This window comes from Mastacembelus armatus, chromosome 18 (assembly GCF_900324485.2).
Source record: "Mastacembelus armatus chromosome 18, fMasArm1.2, whole genome shotgun sequence".
Lineage (NCBI taxonomy): Eukaryota > Metazoa > Chordata > Actinopteri > Synbranchiformes > Mastacembelidae > Mastacembelus > Mastacembelus armatus.
In genome coordinates, this window is record NC_046650.1 from 4,246,901 (window position 1) to 4,270,306 (window position 23,406).

At 40.8% G+C, this 23,406-nt stretch overlaps 1 protein-coding gene across 4 annotated transcripts in view; it reads right to left on the reverse strand.

Moving 5' to 3' along the window:
• Positions 1–13,071: 13,071 nt before the first annotated feature.
• Positions 13,072–23,406, reverse strand: part of LOC113138715 (RAS guanyl-releasing protein 2) — a 29,684-nt gene continuing 19,349 nt past the window's right edge. For 3 of the 4 annotated variants that reach the window (XM_026321415.2, XM_026321408.1, XM_026321393.1), the window contains exons 13-17: positions 23,176–23,317; positions 19,014–19,050; positions 16,117–16,275; positions 15,374–15,436; positions 13,072–14,600 (exon numbers count right to left, since the gene is read on the reverse strand). In XM_026321415.2, coding sequence (XP_026177200.1) covers positions 15,378–15,436; positions 16,117–16,275; positions 19,014–19,050; positions 23,176–23,317 — 397 coding nt within the window. In that variant the 3' untranslated portion in view covers positions 13,072–14,600; positions 15,374–15,377. The remainder of the gene's footprint in view (positions 14,601–15,373; positions 15,437–16,116; positions 16,276–19,013; positions 19,051–23,175; positions 23,318–23,406) is intronic. The other variant, XM_026321402.1, reaches the window with a different exon arrangement.

A 23,406-nucleotide genomic window follows, 5' to 3' on the forward strand; every position in this document is an offset into this window, starting at 1 on the left:
ACCAAAATTGAACTTACTAGTTTCTCAATAAGCAAAATTCTTCTCCAATTTAAAACGTCATTCTGCAGTTTATTGTTTCCTGTGTGTTCAGCAGAGGGACACAGAGCAGATCTTTCATCAGTGAGTTGCCATTGCACATCTCCACAGCTGAGTCACAGCTCAATTAATGGCTCATTAACACACTAAAGGAGCAATTTTCTATCACCATATTTTCTCCCTTGCGCCTGGGTCGACGCACCCAATGAGCATCACTCAAAGTCCAATGATTTCTTCTTTTTATTGGATTTATTTCCCTTCTTGTTTAGTCTGCATTTTTGTAGATTATCCCTTTTGCTAAAGCAGAAGAACAATCTACATTTTACCACAATTCAGTGGTCAAAAACCATGTGGCTACAAGTCAGTCCGACAGCTGACAGCTCGGAGCTATTACATTCCAGCTGATTGCTGATTGTCCAGAGGGGAATGTCTAAACAGTCAAACAATTCACCAGTACAACTCCAGCAATATCTAATCTTCTATTTAATCACTCCATATTTACATTTATGAATAATGAATAAAAATAAATCATAATTTTAGCTCTAACAACCACAATCCTTTACAGATTGATGGCCATGAAAAGCAGCTGACCCGACAGGATGAGGGAACAGGCTCTAGAAACACTGTTAAACATGAGGGATTTGGTAGATAGCGGATCATTGCTTTAAGTGACCTTGTGGCTCATCTGCATCTATATTTTGAAACAGATGGTTGCGAGCATGAGGACGTCTCGACGACAAAGATAAATGTTTTCCATGTGGTTTATGTATGGATGAAAAAAAAAATCACAGTGCAGGTTAACAGACTCAGGCAATGCAGCAAACACATAAACATACACATACACATGCACACATATGCATAAAAACGCACTAACAAACCTAGCAGCAATTATTCCTCACTACCTGACCCTGACATGTTTCACCCTCACCCTTTCAATCATTACAATACCATCACTTAAACAAATATTTCACGTTCTCTCCTCATGAACCCTCGTCTCCACCAGCAGGATGCAAGACGACACCTGGCTGGCTTCACCCTTGGGCTAAGAAGAACTAGTGAACTGGGGTTTTTGGTTTTTTTCTGTGAACAGTGATTCCAGTGTTTCCTCCTTCAACTTTGGTTCTTTTAACAGTAGCTATGTGAATTTAGAAAGAGTGAAAGAGAGCTGGAGGAAGAGCCTGCTAAGGGCTGATGGGAGCAGACAGAGAGCACAGGGGTTACTGTCAGACAAAGAGCCTCTCTCCTCTGCTTATCTCGTATTCTCTCTGTCTGATCACGAATCATAGCTCTGACTCAACTCAAGCAAAGAGGAGAAAAAGCTGGAGCCCCTCAGCTATCTCCATTCCTTATAGCCCCTCTGTCTCTCTCCCTCGCTTTCCAGCCATCCGACTCGGGGCAGCGTGCTGCCCTTTAAAAAGGCAAACTTGTAATCTGATAATTAACAATCTGCTAAATTTCTCAAAAGGAAAACAGTCATGAGAAATGTCTGCCTCATGCCTGTGAGTAGGATGACCTTTTGCTGAGGCTGGAATGGCAGGCGAGGCGAGGCGACTCACTTAGAAGCATTTAATTAGCTCTGCTCACGGCTGTGTGCGCTGCCAATGGACAGAGGAGGGTGGATGACGGAGGAGGAGGACAGAGATAGCTGGGGAGGGATCGAGGCACAAAGAAGGAAGAACGCTCAAATTCCAGATGAATCTTTTTGAATACTTCGTACTTTCTCAACAGTATGATACTTCTGCAATATTTTCTGTTTTTCTCTCTCCACAGGGAGCCGTCTGCTGTGGCCTCCAGGTGAGCCTCTGAGATCATTAAGCGCACCTTTAAAGTGTGACTCACAGAAAAATAAAATAAAGGATCAGGAATCTAACCACCTTGATCCTTGCCTTCTCACACCTAGCCTCACACAACTATCTACACAGTAACCTGAGCAGCGGTATAGAACACATCAGCCTTTTGGTGTATTCACTGGCTTTCAGCTGTATGTCACTGTTCATCGAAACAAAGCTTAGAAAGCAGGAAAAAATGTTTTTGATTCACACTCTTCTATGCTGTGTTTCCACTCTTAACACAGCTCTTATTCTGGAGTATGAGTTTATGACCCTCAGCTCCCCATCTGTATTCTGTTCTTTATACTGTATATACAATATATTCTCTATCCTATTAGTATTTGCACTGTAATGGTACAGTCCCCCAACTGGGATCATTTAACTTTTATGCTCCATTGCTTTATTGCTTTATGGAACAAAATATGGAAATGTATTTCTTAAATCAAACAGAGCACACTGTCACAGCAAACTGAACCTTCGCTGTGATTTATTGGTGAAGAAAAGGAATAATGTATCTCAGAAATCCATAAATAAAACAGCCAGAGGAAACCAATAGAAGTCAATTTGGCAAATTCAATAAAGGATCATTATTCCACCTCATTTCAAGTACACATAGACAAACGGTGAGTGAGATATTAGCACAGGACAGATGCACTTAGAGGGTTAATCACCGCATTTGTATGCAAATATGTATTTAAGTGTGTCTGCCCTTATGGGAGGGTTTAATGAAGGAATTGGGCCCAGGCAGTAGGTGACATTCAGTGCCTGTGTAACCTCAGCGGATAGCTTCCCTGACGCTATTTGTGAATGTTAATTGCTTTTTGGCTGCTGCCACCTCCCCGGTCTCCACCTGTTCCACAGTCCTGGGCAACGAGGGACTCTCCCTGTACTTTAAGCTGAAGCACTTGTTTAAAAGAGAAAATCCTCTCAGGAATAATGTTTGTTGTGTTGAAGCATCACAACAAAACTTATGCGCACATGATAAAAGTGTCCTAGTGCACAAGAATTTAAAAAAAAAAAAACTTCAATTATCAGAAGTCTGACCTCTTCGCCGACTGGCTGTGTACGTCTTGGAAAGGATGGAGTGTAATCTTTCTTGTCTGCTCTCTTTATATTCTTATTCTTCTTCCTCCAGTGTTTGAAGAAAATGCCATGTAAGATTTGCATATCCAACTGAACAAAAAGCTAATCCATCCAAATATAATTTAGTGTGAGAGGCCTTTGCATAAGACAAAGGAGACCAGCTTCTATATATTAATTTTCCCAATCCTTGCCATCCACACATACACAACAAGGCAGAGGAGAGGTGGTGAGACGAGGAGACAGTGGAGAAGGGGAGTGAAGATAGAGATCTTTCCATTTCTGACAGGGAGCTTTGAATTGAGGTAATCCACAGAACTGTGAAAATTAAAACCTCATCTGTAAAAAAAATGCAAATAGACCTTTTGATTCAACTGTAGAAAGAAATTTGCCCAAATCAAAAGATTAGCACCAATAGTTATGGATTATGTTTTACTTTTATGCTCAGTCTACCCATTCCACATCTTTGCTGTTGTTTTTAATATTTAAAACATTTCTCCTTCTCTCACTTCTATCCAGATTTCTGCCGGGTATTTAGAGCTCACTGTTTAACACAGAGCTAAAGACGAAGGAGAAATGGATACAGAAATAGAGAGAACAAGGATTTGATACAGGCTCTGAAATCTACCTGTGATCTAAATGTGGCCTGTAACACTGTACTTTCCTCAGCCTATTAGCAGGATTCATATTGGCAATTGAAATATTTAACATGGTAAATCAGCACTCAACATCTTGTCTTATTCCTATAGGCTGAGGCTCACTCAGCATCTGTATTTGTCACAGAAGGTATTTGCTCATAAATAAACAGTGCATAAATCCTGGCATGTGATTGGTTGAAAGTGGCACTAAACATTTATGAATGCCATGAATCTGTGTTAAAGCACCAACCGTTTATTCTGGAGTGGTGTTTTATGGGCTTCGTTAAGTGGACAACATTGCTACGTCCGTTTCATGGTCATCACCTCAACAACCTCTCTTTTCTTTTTTTCTCTGTAGCTTGCAGCTTCCCTTTTAGCTGCCAGTGTTCAAGCAACAGCCACAGAAATGCTAACAATGGGCCATTGATTTTTCTGTGTGTGTGCGTGTGTGTGTGTGTGTGTGTGTGTGTGTGTGTGTGTGTGTGTGTGTGTGTGTGTGTGTGTGTGTGTGTGTGTGTGGTCGTATCTGATCCATCAAACTCATTAACATGGGAAGATTAGGGTGGAGGCCCCAGCTTGGAACATCGAAAGACTTCAATTCAAACTGTCTGTTGCACAATCTAATGTAGTGTAGTGAACAATGGTGTCTACAATCTGCAATTATTTGACCCCATTAAAGCAATAAAACCCAAACAGTAGTAAATAGAGAAGAGAGTGGGTTAGAGGATGGAAGTCAATTTATCTCTGCAAAAACATCAGGCTTAACAACACAGAGAGCTTAGAAACAGGCTGAGTTGGTGAAAACAAAAAGCTTGATGCTGCAAGTTGTCACCATGGCACAGTTACATTAGAAAGAAAGGGCACAGGGATCAGAGAGATGAGTGTGTGCATATATTTGTGTGCATGTGAAGATGTGAATGTGAAAACACTGTCCTGACAACAACCCTTTCACACATTATTGAGCCCAGAGAAGTATGGAGCTCCAGAGACTTGTCAGGCAAGATACAGCTCACAACAATAGAAGGTTAGATAAGGGAACATGGCCTTGCTGTTTGTGGAAACACAACCAATAACATTTGGAACCGATGCATTACAAAGCCACATAGCTATTGTGATGTCTTAAAAGTATGGCTGCTAACAAAAAACTGGATTGTAGATGATTTAACAGCATTAAAGACCATTTTTGTCATGTGACCTTTGACCCAAGCACGTCAATGAGGTGAAACACTAAGGGAAAACTTTACACTGGCTGCGACTTCTTCTTCATTGGGTTTTAAGTGTGTTGGCATCCAAAGTTTGTTGCATTTTGTAGTGCCCTCTTCTATCCGGCTGGCTTTACAGATGCTTAGCAATCTAATATGGAGGACATCAGACTATTTCCCATATATTTTTACTCCTATCAGTCAACCTTGTCACACAGCTTTCACCAGCACTTGTACACATGAAGTGAAGGAGAGGAGAGAGTCCTTCTTAACTTTGTGGGCTCTTTATTGTTTCTTATACTCATTTTGCATTTCTCTGTAGTCATTTTATACCTCACTATGGACATTTTGACTCTAATTTGCCACTTTAATCTGGTTATTTTCTGTTTTTGTTTCATTCTGTACTTCATTCTGAATTCCCAGGCTCAAAATACAAAAATTTACTGGTGATATTACTTTGCAAGAAATGCAAATTAACTGTTTCAGGGTCTAATGAGATCTGGGTCAAACTGTAAAAAATTGATTGTTGAGGCATGTCAGGCATGATGGATGCCACATGCATTATAGCACAGCAGTACAATGCAAAAACATAACAGATGTAAGCAAAGACATGTCATCAGCTTGCATCACCCACCTGTGCTGCTGCTCTTATGCTTTAAGAAAGCATCAAAACAACACACAAGCTGCGACCACAGCATTCGCAGTCATTTGCACTACAAACCCTTAAAAAGAGGGCAACATAAAAAACAGTGTAGATCAAAAGTCCGAAAATCTGAATTTGGGGCTGATATTTGCTTCATCACTGTCCTTTCTATTGCCTTCCCTCCCCCCTTGTTCCTGCTGAATGTGGAGGACAAACGCGTCACAGCGCTCATAAGCCTTTTTAATCAGTGTGAGAGATTGCCTGCATATCTGTTAACTCTGTCACTAATGGCTATTCTTTCTCATTAGGGAATGCTATCGCTCCTCTTCTTCCACCATGTGCAGGTGTGATCAATTCCTCTATCATTTAGGACAAGATCAATCTCATAGCCTCTCTTCCTTTCTAAACTTCAATATCTCCCCCCTCTATCACGATGCATTACTGCATCTAATTAGTCACATAGCCTGGGGAGTGGAACTAAAGCAGGGGAACAGGTCTGTATATTCAAGGTGGGCTCCCATAGTGAAGATAAGTCTTCATTAAAGAAGCAAATCCTATGTACCCACACTAAAGGAGAGATATCTCGGCAGAGTTTTATGCAGAAAAGTTTAAAATATCCTTGGATAGCAAAAGTTTGTAAGATTCAATGTGCTGTTGTTATTCTGTTGCAATTTGTTGTAGTTTACTTTCTTTTGTGCTCCTGTTTTCTCTTATCATATTAGTGCTTGAGGTATGTATGTCAGGCTTTATTGACAAACCCCAGTAAAACACAGGCCTACATTGTATTCTCACAGTCACAATTGACTGAATGCATGATGTTTGCTGCACCTCTCAGAACACACTTTGTTTTGCAGCTTTGTTGTGTTTCAGTGTGTTGGGGTTACTGTTAGTACACTTCAGCTTGTCACTAACTCCATGAGTTATTGGATTCTGAAATTGATTCATTTTCCTTAATTTAATTATCTTTTTGTTACAACTGTACAACAAAGCAAATACGGTGAGATGACTTTACCTTTCCAATATAAATCAGCGTGCTAACTCAAACGAGATTCTCTGCTGCAAATACCTGTCATTGGAGACAAATACAATCCTCTCATTCAATGTAGCAAATAAAGCCCCACACAACAAAACCAGTGAAGATGTGCAGGGCTCATCGCCAAAAGCTGTTATGTTGACATGATTACGCTTTAAAGGTGGATGTTTCCTTTAAGGGCTAGATAAAGGCTTATCTTTTCAGGGAGACATGAATGGAAGTATGGACGAGCAGGCTTTTAGTGAGGGCATTTGGGAACAATCGTTTCCTCAGTCTTTAGCTCTGTTATAAGGTCAATACAGCTATGAAAGCTTTAGAGAGACATAACACACTTATAAAGCCTGGGTGTAAAGTCTTGCCTTGCAGCGCAACAACAAAGCAAAAACTAAGAGCTGTATAGTAGGAAAGCCACTGTAAGTAAGAACAAAGACAGCAAAGAATAAAAGATGTGCTGCTTTAGTTATTTTTTTAAGATCATTCATTCATTCATTCTAATTATCATTCATTCAGAATGATAATTAGACAGACTGACTAAACCATATTCAGCTTTATGGCATTTCTATGAAATATGGCATTTATATGAGATATTACAAATTAGACTGGAAATATTATGATACGGGTGGACTTATCATTGCATGTTATTGCTTGATGACATAGGTGGTAGATGGTAGCAGGTAGCAGGTGAAGAGAAAGCAATTTATTTTGCCCCTTTAATTTTTTTTTTTCAGAATTACACTCTTTGTTGGTTTAATGTGGAGAGAATTATAGCTTACCAAAAGCTGTTGATACTGCTCTGTCATAATCCACTCCATCCCACTGTAGTGTAGTAAGGTAGGTGAGGAACTTGTGAGGACAAGGGAGGTTTTATTTATTAATAGTCAGGCTCCCCAAAGCTCTGTAAAACATCCTGTTGAGTTCCCAGAGGTGAGCACTCAGCTTCAAAGCAATTAAAACCAAGGCTTTAAGAGTGGGAAGAGAGCAAAAGAAAAATGGAGAGAGATTGGGGGAGGGGGGGGGGGCTGGCCAGGCATAAGGCCACTGGGTTTGGCTGGATGTATAGCCACATACTGTACATCCAGCTTTCATGCCTGGGAGGATAGGGGCCCCGAGTGGAATCACTTCCCCTGGTCAGGGATTCCTTGTCAGGGTTTAAAGCTCCAGTGAGCCTGGGGACAAGTTAAATCTTCTCTGGAGGATTATATAACCATCACGTGAACGTAGCGATCCTCTTCCTCTCTGTCCCTCTGAGTCATGTTAAGAAGTTTCAGAGGAAGGGCCTGAGGATGTAGTCTTCTTCAATAGCTGCTCTTACTTCCTGTCAAAAACCTTTCTTGCTCTAGAAAGATCGTTTGTGAGATGCTGGACAACCCTCAGGTGTCAGTGTGAGGTTGAACAGTTATGTATTGCATTTTGGCACTTGCCCACCGCTGCTGCATGCTGGGATACACTCCGGCCCCAAACAGAATCCAAACAGGAGCAATTAGTGTGAAGCTATGAAGTTCTCAGTAATTCTTCACTTTCTACAGCATCATTCTTACAGTACATGCAGGATGAGTCACATGCTCCATCACACTGCATCCATAGCCTCTCTACTCATACACCATAAGCCCTATAAAACAGCAGGAAGCCAGATTATGCCTGTATCAAACAGTCAGTGCTGTTAGGCGTCATAAAGGCAGCTTAAGTGGTCTTTAATAAAGGTGGGTTTTACATGTCTGTCAGGCGTTTTCTCATAAAAAACCTGAAAGGTTCTCTCTTATGGACTTGTAAAACCTTAGCATCCTGCTCTGTCCACAATGACAAGTGAATGTGATGAGGAGAGGCATTTTGTGCCACTGAGGTTCTCATAGTTCTTGCATAATAGCCCTCAGATGATGCTCTGTCCCCATGTCCTCAACTACCCCTCTGTTTTTTCCTTCTAATTCCTCTTTCCATTCCTCTCTTGCCACTCACCATCCATGATTACATTAGTCTTGAGCTTGATTTGTTCGGAGAGGGAAAACAGAATAAAGAGTGGATCTCTGAATAACTTATGAGCGCTCCCTCCTCGAAATTGAGGATTTATGATATGTGTATTAGTTCCACTGATTTCCCATTCTGCACCCACCGTCAAGGTGGGTTATGCAGCAGAACAGGGTGAGACAAAGCAGCTCTTTTGAGCAGAGGGGCTGTGTTTCCCTCAGATGCATGAAGGAGGAGATCATTGCCTTCAGCATATAAAGACGATAAAGAGACCCCAAAAAAATGAAGTAACAGAAGAACTGGCAACCACCTTTGCAAAGACGCTATTAAAGAAGACAATTATTTACATGTACAAGTAGTAACTGGAGGGGGTCCAGGTCTGAGTGGCAGCAGGCCAAGTAGCAGGAGGCTTCTCTAGTTATTCACAGGGTATCCCAAAGGGTTTTCATGCCAGACAGGATATGTAATCCCTCCAGTGGGATTTGAAAGTGCACCAGGTCTCTTCACAATCGGACATGCCCAACGATACCTCAAAAAAAAAAAAAAAAAACATTCAGGAGCAGCAAACAATTTTCCTATACTGTCTCAACTGGCAGCAGCCCTATCTGAAGCTTCCCCCAGATATCCATTATCACCCAACAGCTTCATGGCATTGACCAGAGCTGTACTCATGTTTATTGTACACAGTCTCTGTATGAGTGTATCTTTGTGTTAATTGAGATGATAGCAATCAGATCTTCAAGGTATTGTGTTCTATGATTTGTGAGAGGAAACAAAGTATTGCATGCACCCAACAAACACCAACAAATAAATATTAAAAACCTACATGTCCTCTAGTGATAAATCGTCTGTAACACCTCCGATTGATGTAACAGTAACATCACACAAATGAATAAATGACCTAAAAGATACAGAAGCTGAAAAATCAGAAGATTATTAGGCACTGGACTGAGAGCAGACTTGATGAAATATAACTGGCCTTTCAGAGAGCAGATAACCTGCCTTTAGAGAAAGCTCTGTACTGAAGTCAGTTATGTATGCATACTTTTATAGCCTATCTGCGCTTTCATGAATACCGCAAAGCTGGAATCTTATATGCACCAAAGCACAGGTTTTAATCTTGAAAAAACACACCAAGGGAATGGAAGGCAATGTGACTGTAAAATAAGCACAGGAGCAAGTGTGTTGTCTTTCTGTATTCAGAGAACTCTTGACAACAGTGGGCACACGGGATGTACACAGATAAGGCTGAGGTGCACTGCTATCTGGTGATGGCCGTGTCACAAGATACAATCTACAGGTCCATCAGTCAAAACACACTTTGCCTACTGTGGAGGTTTACTTCTCTCCCCCAGATTCTTCTCCCAGTCCTGCAGCTTCAGGAATATTAAATATGCAAGCTGTCCCTGCTGCAGATGCTCTGCTATTGATTTTGTGTTAATCCCTGAGGGCACAGTGACTTGATTTGGTATTAGCGAGAGGTATATGAGACTTCACCAGGCAGGAGCAGAGAGAATGGAAGAAGAGGTGGAGGGTTGGCTGGTCTCTCACCCTCGATATCTTCATATTTAATATTAGGGTTCATCTGAAACAATGTTACAATGAAGATCCCAGCATGCTTTCTGTCTTCATTTAAGCTTCAAAAGTGCCTCTACATGTGTTGACTCCTTCCTCTTAAGATATCAGAGACTGGTTTTACAAGGCACTTAGGAAAATATACCATACAACCTTCGTTACTGTCTCTGGCTTGCTTTAATTCAGGAAGTTATTAAAAAGCTTTAGAGTATTGAAACCACAGTCTTTAACCTGATGACAGAAGTGCTTCTTTCTATTTTTTTTAAGTTCCCAGTTGAGTGGAGAGGTCTGAACTACATCCTACAGGGTTTCTTTTGCATAAGTTCAAATTTCTTAAAGCAATATTCATCAGAACTAATTCTACTGTAACGAGGATTCCACCTCCTTACAGTGCTGAGTGCTTCACTAGGATCAGGCACGATTTTAATGCAGTTAAGGCCACAGACATCTCGTACAGCTCTTTCGACTTTGTGTGAGACTATTTGCCCAGCTGCTTCTTAAACGTGGACAAAGCCAGATAAGCAGAGCTTGAGTGCTGGAAGCACTTTCGCTGGAGAATATTTGACTTGATTTACTCACCATCAAATTCATTTATTCAGCTGAATTAAAAAATTACTCTGAATCAGAGTCGTGTATATAGATTTAGTACTATTATCATCTTTAAGACCTTTTTTTTTCTCAGTCAAGTCAAGACAAAACAAAACCGATGAAACAATCACAACACAGCTGAGAATCAGCATGCAAACTGTTGGAAGTGCAGTGATATTGGAGGAGGTCATTCTTCACTGGTCTGCGTCTGTGTGATTGTGTGGGCAAAAGAGACACACCACAAGAAAAGCTGTCAGCTTAAGAAAACCTAGCATGACGCAACATTTCATCTCATTTATAATATGTATCTGCTTGTGTATATGCACAGGTTGGATTTTATGGGAAGAAATATAAAAACAACACAGAAATGTAGTTCTGTTATCTACATTGTGATGCTGCATTGTGATTCAACATAAGCCACCGACAGCGGCTCTGTTTTCTTGCCACATCACTGGCAGTGTTCCCAGCTTCCTGGTAGGAGTCCTTCCATGTCACACAGACACACACACACACACACATACACAGTCCATTCAACAGCTCAATATTGCCACCAAGTGGTAAATAAAGGCCACGACCCTCCTTTGCCTTGAGGTTAAGCTCCAGATGCTTAACAGTCAGGGCACCATAAGGGGACGGCATTGCAGGATCCAGGTTTCATGGTGGGTTCAAGTAGATGAGCAGACGTCAAATCATGGGAGATCTTGGCTATCGTCCTGGTTTTTAATGAGTGGACATTAAATCAATAATCTGTTCATTAGTCTTACAAGAGGAAATCTGAGAGTGATCTGCTGCTTGAACAAATCAATACTGCATTCATTGTGCCAAATCCTTTTTCTCCAATCCGTGATAACTTTTTATACTTATCTATAGCTGCTAAAATGTTTATTTGCCAATATGTGCTGCACAAATAACCAATCAGGGGTCTGTGCATTGGAGTCTCTTTTTAGTTGAACAGGACTATAGACCTGTACCATCTGCTGAAGGGGCATCTTTGCCGTGTTTCAATTATCAGGTCTAAAATCTTTCCTTTCCTTGCTATCAAGGTCACAGTGTTTGAGTGCTAACAAAGTGTAAGGTTATGTCCCTCCTGCCTTCATTACAATGTAATTAGCCACGGTGCTATTCAATTTGCCTCATTTCAGACTTTTCAAATCAATATCACTCAGACTGCAGGCTAAATGGCTGTGCTGCTGAGAGATCTTTTCTATAGCTGAATGGGAGCTATAAATCAGCGGGCAAAAGAGATGTTCAGTGCCATGATGACCATATACAGTTTAAGGCACAATTGTACAGGCACTGGAGAAACAGTGGTGGTGGACAGATGTGCGGAGTGTGTGATATTTCACAGAGGATATTACATTAGAGTGTCAGGTTTATGACATGGTTCCTTCTTCTTTTTGTCTACCTTGTATCGACCGCTATCAAGACAAAGGCACAAATCTAAACATTTCAAGATTGATTTCATAGCCTGTGAGGATGCTGCCCAGCATGTCACTAAACAACAAAACAGTTCTTTGTTAGCCCCCAGGCCCAGGCATACCCTTCTTATGCATCTCCTTTGCTTTATGGATTTATTTTGATGTTTTACAATCCAAAACAGCTCAACAAAAATGTCCATAAATGTGTGTTTCTTCATCTGTTTTTCTATGATGGACCTAGTATTTCTTTGCTGGTACAATAGGCAGCCACAGGAAATGAATGAGTTGCATAATCATGCAGTTAGCACTGAATGCAATTGTGTGTGTGACTGAGGTCGATAGGCTAAGTTATGAACGCATCACCTCTACAGTTCATCAGCTGATTGTTAGCCAACACAGTCCCACATGAGAGCATTTAGCTGTATCATAGTACTAGATGAGATATGAGCAGACTCAAAAGGCTGGATGCAGCCGAATCAATGTCCTCCCACTGAACAGAACATAGAGAGAGCGAGCCGGGCAAATACAGGGCCAGACTGACTTCATCTCTGAGAGTAATTAGATTTGGCATTGACTCCAAGGCTCATTCAAGGCTGGTTATTAATGTCTATAATAGTCAGAGGACACTGATCATGGTCACACGAAAGATGGCAGAAGTGTGTGGTAGCCACGGTAGAACTGAGTCTGTTTTTGGACTGGATGTGCTTAAAATAGTTTTCATTTTTAATGTTGTGTTGCAGTTGCTGTGTTGATAAGAGGTGAAGCTTCCGAAAAAGGATTTGCATCAATATGTCATATCCAGTGTGCGGTAGGCTACCCTAGTATTAGTGTTAAGCAATATTACAGTTATTACAGAGAGAGCTATATGTTCATTCTTCAAGATATAACATGACTAGAATAGTAGTGAATTTCAGTATTATTAGTAATGGCTATACCATTTGTAGTAATTTGTAAGTAAATCATATTGTGTTTGTTAGCACGAAGCAGCTTAAATATGGCATCGGAAAGTGGAGAAACATATAAGAATAAAAGTGAAGACATGGCCAACACCACAAAACCTCATTGTCTTCAGTGTCTTTTTATTAGTCACAGAAAATCTTAGCCAGAACATGTATTACAGAGAGGCCTTCTGCATTTAATACTGAAGAATCAAACAGGGACCACAAGCAGGAACATGACATCAGTCAGAGATTCATTTATAGAATAACAACAAACATCCTCCATCAGGACACAGAAGGACTGGCAGCTATTTAGCTATTTATAGAGGAAAAATAAATATCTGCGATGTGAGAAGCCTCATTCGCTGACAAACCAGTAGTTAAAAATATGACAATCAAAGTCTGAATTCATCTCTCCACAGGCACAAAGCAACAGAAACATCTTCTCGGTCTGGAATTTCAAGACTTCATGTTTCCTAAATAAATGATAGCTTGGCGTGCTACATTAAAAAATAAGAAATCCTCAGCTGGCTGGAGAATAGAGCCATGTGGGGAGAAGCATGCAGGATAAAAACAGCAAACTACATTTTGCATCATAACAAATTCTCAGGAAAATATATCTATAAGCTGCTGTCAAATGAAGAGCCCCATTACTCCAGGAATTGGTGTGAAGTTAAGCTTCCTGCTCTCTGCTGGTAATATATTTATTGGAAAGACTTGGGTTCTTCATCTGAGAGCAGCATGTCACTTTCTGCTACATTCACAGTACTGCGAGAGGATAGGTCATCTATCAGTGCACTGGTACAAGACAGTATTGTATAGTGGAAACAACACCACAGTTAGATATTCAGGAAAACATGACAGAAATAACATTTTTTTAAAGCCCATCACAACTGTAACTGTCCACACAGTTGTTTCAGCTCTTTCATTTGTTGTCATCACACTTACAGACTGGCACCACAGATCATCAATATTTTACCTGACATCAAAATTGGTCCTATTACTGGTCCACTGAAATGTATTTTGAAACAAGAAGATAAACAATAAAAAGCGCAGTTTCTCAGATAAAGAAGACAGTAGCTTAGTCTGGGTGGCACATTTACATTCTTGGCAATAACAGCACCTCTATTGTGTTTTAAAGAAGAAGTAGACAGTCATTACAATCTGCAGCAAAGTGCTCCCAAATTATAAACTCCACTGACTTTGACATTTCACCAAAAAATACAATTTTGTGGATTTTTTAATATATAGTAAGATTTTACAATAACACTCGGCCGACGGAATCAAAATACATCAATTTGCACGGAAATCATACAAAAACATTCCATTCACATTGTCGCATTGATGTGAGTTAGCTGGAGTGGAGTTGCTGTACCAGTACATGTCCACTGTGTGGCAGCATGTAGGTATTCTGGCGTGTGTTCAGTGCAATTTCTCCTCAGTGTAGAGGGCTGAAAAACTGACATACTGTAGCACATTTTGTGTCTGGCTCCTGAGAGTCACTGATTTGGCTTCTTGTGCACCAACCGTAGGAGGGATTCTAAAATAGAGAGCTGGAGACTGTCACTGGCCTATTCAGCAAAACCACACTTCGGTTCAAGGTTCCTGCAAGGACTGTGATACAAGGAATGATCCTTCCAGTGGCACATGCTTACATGCTGAAGAAACACATGTAAACACATTAGCTCTTCAATAAAAATGTTACCAACAGCAAATGAATACATTAAGTACATGATCCACACTCAGTCTCCTTGTAAAGACCTGATTAGTGTGACCTCTGCCAGCCTATGATATTGGTTCAAATCAACGTCTGAGAAAATTGGTACCCGGTTGAACTAAATTGCTCAATAATGAGAAACTGGCTTTGCTGTTTCTTCAATAGGTCAGAAGCCAAGAAGCTTGGCAGGTACCATCAAATTAAGATCCTTCCAGACCAGCCAGACACTTGCATATAGTCCAAGATTAAAAAATGCTTCAACATTTTACAAAATACACCAATTTGCTTTCTTGCCAAGAGTTAGATTAAGAGATTAATAGCGTTCTCATTTCTGTCCGTAAATATGAAGGTAGAGGCAGCAGTTCATTAGCTTAGCCGCCTCTTCCAAGTCTTTATGCTGAGCTAAGCTCCAGCTTCATAGAGTGATGTCCAGAGAGTCAGTAGTGTCAAGGGAGTGGTAAAAATAATGCAATGTTAGGAAAATGATTATGGGAAGTAGCTGTGGAAAAAATGCATAATACACAGCTCGGATTTCATGCTTTTTAAACTGTTAATTTGTACAGCATATGATGAAACTTCTTAGAGACACGGGTCAAATGACTGTAGGTAAAAAAAAAATAAAGTATTAACTGTCAAAAACAATCCTAGCTGGAATGCAATGAATATTGGAAGTTTTCAGATCTCTTTTGCGGTCGAAGTGAACGTCACTCTCACCTGGTTATAGGTGGACATCAAACACTCCTTCCTCCACTGTCTCTATATCCTCCTCAGCAATTACTGGGGAAAACCGAAAAGTTGAGGATAAAGAAAAAAGAAATAGATCGGTCAGTCAAATGGAAATGCAAAACACTCTGTTTACCATGCCAATTCAGTTTCCTTGCTGTACTGTCAGGTCCATTGATCAAACAGTTTCAGACTGATATAGAACAGAGCCAGGCAGGGCTCCACTTTTCCTAATGTCCGATGAAAACACTGCATCTATGAGTCACTGGCCCCGCTGTGGTGGGCCAATCAAATTTCCATTGCAAATTACTCTCTATTGTCTGAGAATATCTTCCAAATGTCAGAGCTCCGTATGCTTGGAGGGACACAAAAGCACCCTTCAAAAAGTGGAGGTGTTGCAGTGGTGACAAGAAAAATGTTGAAACTCTATTATAGAAATCCTCCAGACTATACTGCTCAACTAAACTGATGACAAAAAAACAGATTTTCTGACTGTTTCTTTTTTACATTTTAGGATTATTAGGGTGTTGCTTATGAGCATGAGCAATTTGGTGAATCATATTGTGCCTGTCTTCAAATCAAGAACACTAATAGAATTATTTTATATTGTATTTAAATAATATGAAAAAAGCTTCACACATTCATTTGTCCTTTTATGATCTGATGTTGGATTTTAACAGAAATAGATGACATAAAACTGATTCTGGCCTGTATGCAGCCACAGGCCCTCTCACCTGTGTTCTGCAGGCTGGGCGGGGTGTTGGCAGGAGGGGGGAAGCTGTACGATCTGGCCTGGAGAGCCGGGGGCGTCTCGTGGCTGATGCTCTTGGTCCTCTTCCTGCACTCTACAGCCAGGCGGCTTCGGCAGGCCTTGTGGCAGTTCACCCCACAGGCTGCAGCAGGAGCATTTGTGTAGAGGGAAAATGACGGTGGCAGGGAGAGGTGTCGGGAGAGGGGGGGAGGACGGGGGCGTCGGAGGATAGGGAGTGAGAGTCGTCGAGAGAGGAGGCGAGACGGGAAGAAGGCCAGGAGAGGGGAAGAAGACAAAGAGCAGAGTGGAGAGAGAGGGACATGGTCAGACAGAGGGACGGATGCTAACAAAAACATCTGGGCAAAAGACAGGATAGTGCTTCTACATGCCGTGCAGACACATGAACAGTTACACACACATGCCGTGAGGCCCACTGTGCCTGACAACAACTCTGTCAAACAGGGGGAGTCTGAGAGAACAGGACAGTGGGGTCATTCAGCAAAGCAGCAAGAAAATGTGTCAAACAACCAGAATACACACACACTCACATTACTAGTGTTGTCAAACTTCTTCTTGACACCAATGCAAAAGATTTTTATCAACACTTTAGTTTGACACTTTGAAAAAAGGTGCGTTGCAAATTAAAATATCATGTCACTACCAACTCTTGACACTATGGGTGGGTGCGAAGTAGGCTTAAAGGAAAAGTTTAACATTTGGAGAAATACATTTAGATTAATGTCCTTCAAATATGAAGCTACAGCTGTGAGACCATAGCTGTATAGCATTCTCATGAAAGTCCAAATATTGGTATTGTGCCAACACTACACCCATAAAGTACACAAACAGGTTCCTTTCATGTGCAAGCCTAAATGTCTGACCAACACACACCAAACTACACACACTACTCCTGAACTGCAGTGGGTGATTCATTTCAATTAATTCCTGCCGCTCTCGCTGCCTCCCAGAGAACGGGCTAACAATGGTAATGGGGATGAATGGCTGTGGGGCTCTCCCAGTGACTTCCTCTGGGCTCATTAACGCACTGGAACAAGTCAGAACACTCACACTCCCACAGTCCAGCTCAGAGACTGGAGAGTAGATTGGAGAGAGTAAAGTTCGGGGCTTTGAGTGGACTGTGCTTATGTGTGTACATACATGGTGCAAAATAAAGTTTTTGTGCTTGGTCTTGTTCGCCTCCCTGCCATTTTCCACTAATCTTGTGCCTTTTGCATATCTTTTATTAACTGAGTTTGCTTATGTAGAAAAGCTAAGATGAAATAATTCTAGAAGAAAAAATTGTAATGTCAATTTAAGAAAACAGAACAGGTCTTACTAATTAAGAGATTAGGAGTCTTTTTTGTTCTCCAAAACACAAGAAGGCAACAGATCACAGGACCTCAAAGGCTCTAGGAAGCATTAATTACATTAGTTGCTATGCAACTTGATTGTTTGATGATAACTTGCAAGCTATTTAATAAGCTTTAGCTGGCCGACCTGAGATGAATCTGAATGAACGAGTAAGCTGTTAATGTTGAGGATAATAATAGACAAGAGAGAGTTAGTGATTCAAAGAAGAGAATGAGGAGAACATGGATGTGTAATATCACACACACAGAAGTAGGTCCTGTTCCTCAGGCTTTTATTACATTGACATAGTACTTAACTTAAGAATGGAAAACCAATGCTGTGCACCTGATTAACTGAGCAAGAGATTCAGTGGTGTCAATTTGCTGACCAATTGACAAGGCAATAAAATGTCGCCTGTATCTTCCTACTCTCTAGCGTTTCCTGTTTTTAAGGCCAAGCTGTAGTCAATGATTTCTGGTTAGACTGCCACAGATGGAAACCAACATGATTTGCATTTCAAATGTGACATAATTTCCAAAGTTTCTGCTTGGCATCTGGATGGAAACATATGTAGCGTAAGTTATTTAAAGTGCTGAATGTCTGCAGATTATCATTCCTTCATTTCTAGCATCAGCACAGACCCTCAGGGCCACATTTGGAGCAGGGAGCCGAGTGTGTGTTTTAGGAGCTAATGACCATAAGGATGAGAGCAAGATGGGAGGCTGTCTGATTGTGTGTATGTACATTTAAGAAATGAGTCACCCATGTCAAACACCAGCCTCCTGGGAGTCCTGAAAGGACAAAATAATTGTGCATTGTATGTGCACTTGTAGGGGCAGCATGGTGGCTGAGTGGTTAGCACTGTTGCCTCACAGCAAGAAGGTCGTGGGTTCGCATCCCGGCCTTTCTGTGTGGAGTTTGCATGTTCTCCCTGTGCTTGCGTGGGTTTACTCCGGGTACTCCGGTTTCCTCCCACAGTCCAAAAACATGTATGTTAGGTTGATTGGTGACTCTAAAATTGCCCGTAGGAGTGAGTGTGAGTGTGTAAGGTTGTCTGTCTTTGTGTGTCTATATGTGGCCCTGCGACAGATATAGACAGGGGGTACACCTGTCCAGGGTGTACCCCTGCCTTCCACCCGAGAGAGAGCTGGGATAGGCTCCAGCAGATCCCCGTGACCCTGAACAGGAAAAGCGGGTATAGAAGATGGATGGATGGATGTGCACTTGTGTGGTCTCAGCTGATGGAGCTTATCTAGCTCTTAGTGAACAGAGCTGTATGTGTGTGTGCGTGTGTGTGTGTGTGTGTGGACACAGAGTAAACGTGTGTCATATATTTGCCATGGTGTCTGTGTTGATGACATTTACACAGCTCTCTACCTGTGTGGATCTTTATCTACAGAGGGGTGTGTGTGCATGTGTTTGACGGCTAGAAATCAATGATGTCAAAAAGAATCACTAATTCTCTGAAGGCCACATTTCTCGATGAAACCTCACATCTGTACAGCAGCTGTACAATAACTGCTCTCTTACCTTTACACTTGTAGCCTTGCTTGTAGAATCCCCATATCTACAAAAAGATGGAGAGAAAGAAAAGGGCGGGGGGGCTATATGTTAATTAGGATTTGATTTCACTTCTATCAAGGCAAGAAGAATGTTAAAATAATCAAGGTGATGCAACAATTGCAGAGTTTTCAGATAACAGAAGAGATTGAATGATTTTTCAGTGCTTTTTCACTCATTGTAGAAATTCAAACACTTCTCTATACATTATGGCCAAAGATTTGTAATAACGTATGTGGGACTTTTGTTGACACAACTTTATTTTTGGTAATGGCCTGAATGTTTGGAGTGAAGCAGCAATTGACCAAGAAATAAGAATTAAATATAGATTTTTTTTAAAAAGCTTTCAGATCATGTAGTGATCTCATCATTTGGTGTCTTATATGTTTCTTTATCAGAAATTACAGCACAAACATATAATGTTACAGAAGTGATGTTGGTATACAAGAAATAATATGCAATAGCATAGTGCTGTGCATACTATAATAAGAACATTTCGTCATAGGGGAGCAGCATACTGCCATGGATTTGTACCTGTATACAACAATTAACCACCTATGACCTGGTGTCCATAACCATAACACTTAATTCTGTGTAACTGTCTTTCACAAAGGTTCAGTGTGATCAAATGTTCCCACAGACAAAAGGGACATTCCTAGTTTGGAGTAGTAGTTTTGGAGCGTTACAAAAAAGCAAAAACAAAACATAAGCACATTGTTAAGGCTTTTGGATATGTTGCATGCTTTGTTTTTCCATATCCATGTTCAGAAGCTGAAACAGTTATATATGCAACAGTAACAATGAAAAATGTTCAGGCTGGAAATAAAAGAGGTTTGCACTTTGTTACACAATGGTCTCTTGATTGTGTTCTGAGGAAACTCAGACCGTGTCCCCATATGTGGACATCATTTTTGTTTCAAGTGCTTCATGTTCAAAGATAATATCAGGTTATCATATTTATTGGTTCCACCTAAACCTAAAGAGCTAGAAGAAATCTAAAATGCAAACCAAACCAAAGCTTGGGTCTTAGGAGGTTAAGAGACATAACATCTGTAAAAGTATTTCCTGCAAAATTTCAGTTTTTATTTTCTGTCAGACTGAAGTTAAAGTTAATGTGATGTAACTCGGGAAACAGACTTCAGTTCAGAAAACTTCAGGGCTCCTCTATTATTGGCATTTTTGTGGTGCTTGTTGAAAGGGAACCTTTGAATAACCAAATTGACATTCTCATTATTTTTAAAAGTCCATGGTGGCTTGTTGTTATCTGTATTTATTTTTAAAGGTCAGGTTTTTTCTCCTTAACTCAGGATGGACCATCAAGGAAAACCTTAAAAATGGCCTTTTTTCACAATGATATTATCAAAACCTAATAAAACTATCTAATCTATTACCTAGGCCAAGCAGATTTTAAGGGTCTCCAAGCTGTAATGAAGTGAAATCAATGTAAACTAGCCACTACCAAAAAGGTTAGAATTAATATTAAAAAGTATGCTTTGAGAAATGGTTGGCAGTAAAATGAATGTATCCACAATTAGCAGTTAATGGTTTAAAACATGTCACATTTAGATATTCCCCAGTGATGCCAAGTAAGGCTGGAAAGACGCACAATGTTAGGTGTGAGGGAAAGAAAGGGGAAGAGGGAGGAGGATGGTGGGACAGAGGGGGTGGAGGGGAACCAAGATCAAGCAGGACGTGGGGAGCGCACAGACAGTGGGGGAACAATGACATGAAAGAGCCAAGCTGGAGATCACACACTGCACTGGCACATCTGAGAAGGCACAAAATATCCTGACCTCTTCTCTCTCTCTCTCTCACACACACACACACACACACACACACACACACACACACACACACACACACACACACACACACACACACACACATCCTGCAGGCATGCATACAAACACACACATCCATCTGAAGATGCACATACACACATAGAAAAACACAGACACACACAGTGTGAAACCATAAGCACAGCCAGAGGCTCTACAACAAAGAGAAGATGGTTACAAGCAGAACATCTAAACACAACTATCAACACAACTCTGCCTACACTGACTGACCTATTCCGCCTCCGCATCTGTAAAACACAATCCACTACAAGCAAGAGCTGAAAACACACTGACTTGTTACTGTTACTGTACTTTGATGATTTTCTAAAAGCTTTTACTTTTTTTTTTTTTTACTTTTTACTTTCTTACTCCCCACAGTTACAATTTTAATATTAGCCATTACTCTCTCAGATATATTTTAACTTTTGGAATCCATTACTGATGATTTACCAGCCTTTGAAGCAGCATTACGCATTAAATGTTCATGCATTTAGAAATCTGACCAGCAGTGCATATTTAATGAGTCTAGATATATAATGAATATTACCTTATTCCAACAGGACATTTCATGTGAAGAAAACCTTAATCTGTCTTTTTTAGTGAAGCATTTATTTGTTGCTTTACAGCTACAAAAAATGAAAACACTTTGCAGCTGCTCTAGTAGACATTAAAAATAACAATAATGTATCATGTAATTCTATTTCTGTTTTCCTGAATGTTTCATATTATGGCAAGTACAGGCAAAAAACATTTTTTTATACACACTGCACATTGCAGAGAATGGAAAATCCCATCATGTATAACTAAAGTTACAGGGAGCGGAAAGAGATTTGTTTAGGCACACCCCTCTCTGCTGTCAAAATATGCAGCCTCTGCAAGAAAAGGTCACCTGAACCCATCCATGATAGGCTTCCTTATTACACAGACAACATAAATGCAGCTAATATATTTTTTAGTAGTTTGGGGATAGGAAATAGTGTGATCACCTAAAACAACAATGGTTGCTTTAATGTATGGCAACATGTCGACAGGACGTGGCCTGGAAAGAATCGGAGACTGAGATAAGGCAATTCCCAATTCTAATATTTTAAAACCCTACAACACTACGATTTTGAAGTTGTGTCTTTGTCACATGTGAACACTCCAGCAATGAACACACAAAACTCTTGACACGTTTTATGAAGCTAAACTGTGAAAATCATAAAGGGACTTGCTCCGAGCCTCTACAGTAGCTACACACTTGTATCCTCCTGAGGTGCAAAAAGCAAAGCTCTGCTTTGTGTCTCCTCACATTGTGCTTTTACTAAAACTCATCTGTGTGCCAGTAATTAGGATCCAAGGCCAAAGGGGGCTGCAGGCAAAACAGCACAATTTTATGATGATCCATGTGAGACTGTGGAGGTGAGTGAACTCTGCAGTGTTTACAGGAGACCGAGCCTGGCTTGTACGCCACTTGTTTGATACAAGTGCTGAAAAACGGGCTGAGGGAAAATATTGTTTTTGCAAATGAGCCAAGAGGAAAGCACAAAGCAGGCAGATGAGGAAGTGGCTGGGGTATCTACCACACAGACAGATATATTTAAAGGAAGAAGCATACTGGCAGAGTCCTTATCTTTCCCTGCTCTCCATTCTGAGTTTCCCCTTATGACGGTGTGAGAATGCCCACGCAAGTGTGTATGTGTGTGTTTAAGTGTCTTCTCCTTTGAGTATTGATGAAAGTCTATTCAGATGATCTATGACACACTTTTGAGTATTACAGTCTTTCTGTTGCTTATATGAGGTATCAAGAAATGAATGGGATGTCACCGCAGTTCAATATGAGGGGGCCCTCGACCTGTTCTCATTACAGCTGAGTGCTGACTCACTGTGTCTAAACAACTCCTTGGGGGACTTTGTAGAATGTTAAGGGCCAAAGAACACACACACACACACACACACACACACACACACACAGATGTAAAACTGCCAGAGACAAGGGTTATCATCTCACCCAATTACCTCCATCCTATATTTCCCAGAATGCAACTCCAGCAGCATATGGCTATAACTCAAAGTAAGTGGCAATGCCCTGACCTGGCAGGAGGAACCTATGAAAGATTGGGCTATCACACACAACTGGTGACTGCCAAGGTGAATAATGAAGTGCATTGCACAATGTACAGGTACAGGTTTTTGAAATTGCAGGGTTCATGAGAACTGACCTTTGACATTTCTAAACATGTATGACATGTGATCTGGTTAACGCATTTTAAATGCACCTATTACAAAAGTCTATATTTCATGGGTTTACTCACAAAGCCAGCACAGTGTTCACAGAACGTGGGCTTGACATAAGTGGTTTCAGTGAAAGTGTGGATGAAACCCATCTTGCAGTTAAGCAGGGAGCTGGCTTTCATAAAGTAGTCTATCATCTCTTCTCTGCTGATCTTCCCGTCTCTGTGAGAGGAAGCAAAAGACAGGGGGGAGACGATATGAGTGTGCTCAAGACGGCTTGTGCTGTAAGTTGGTGTGATTCTGCAACAGTG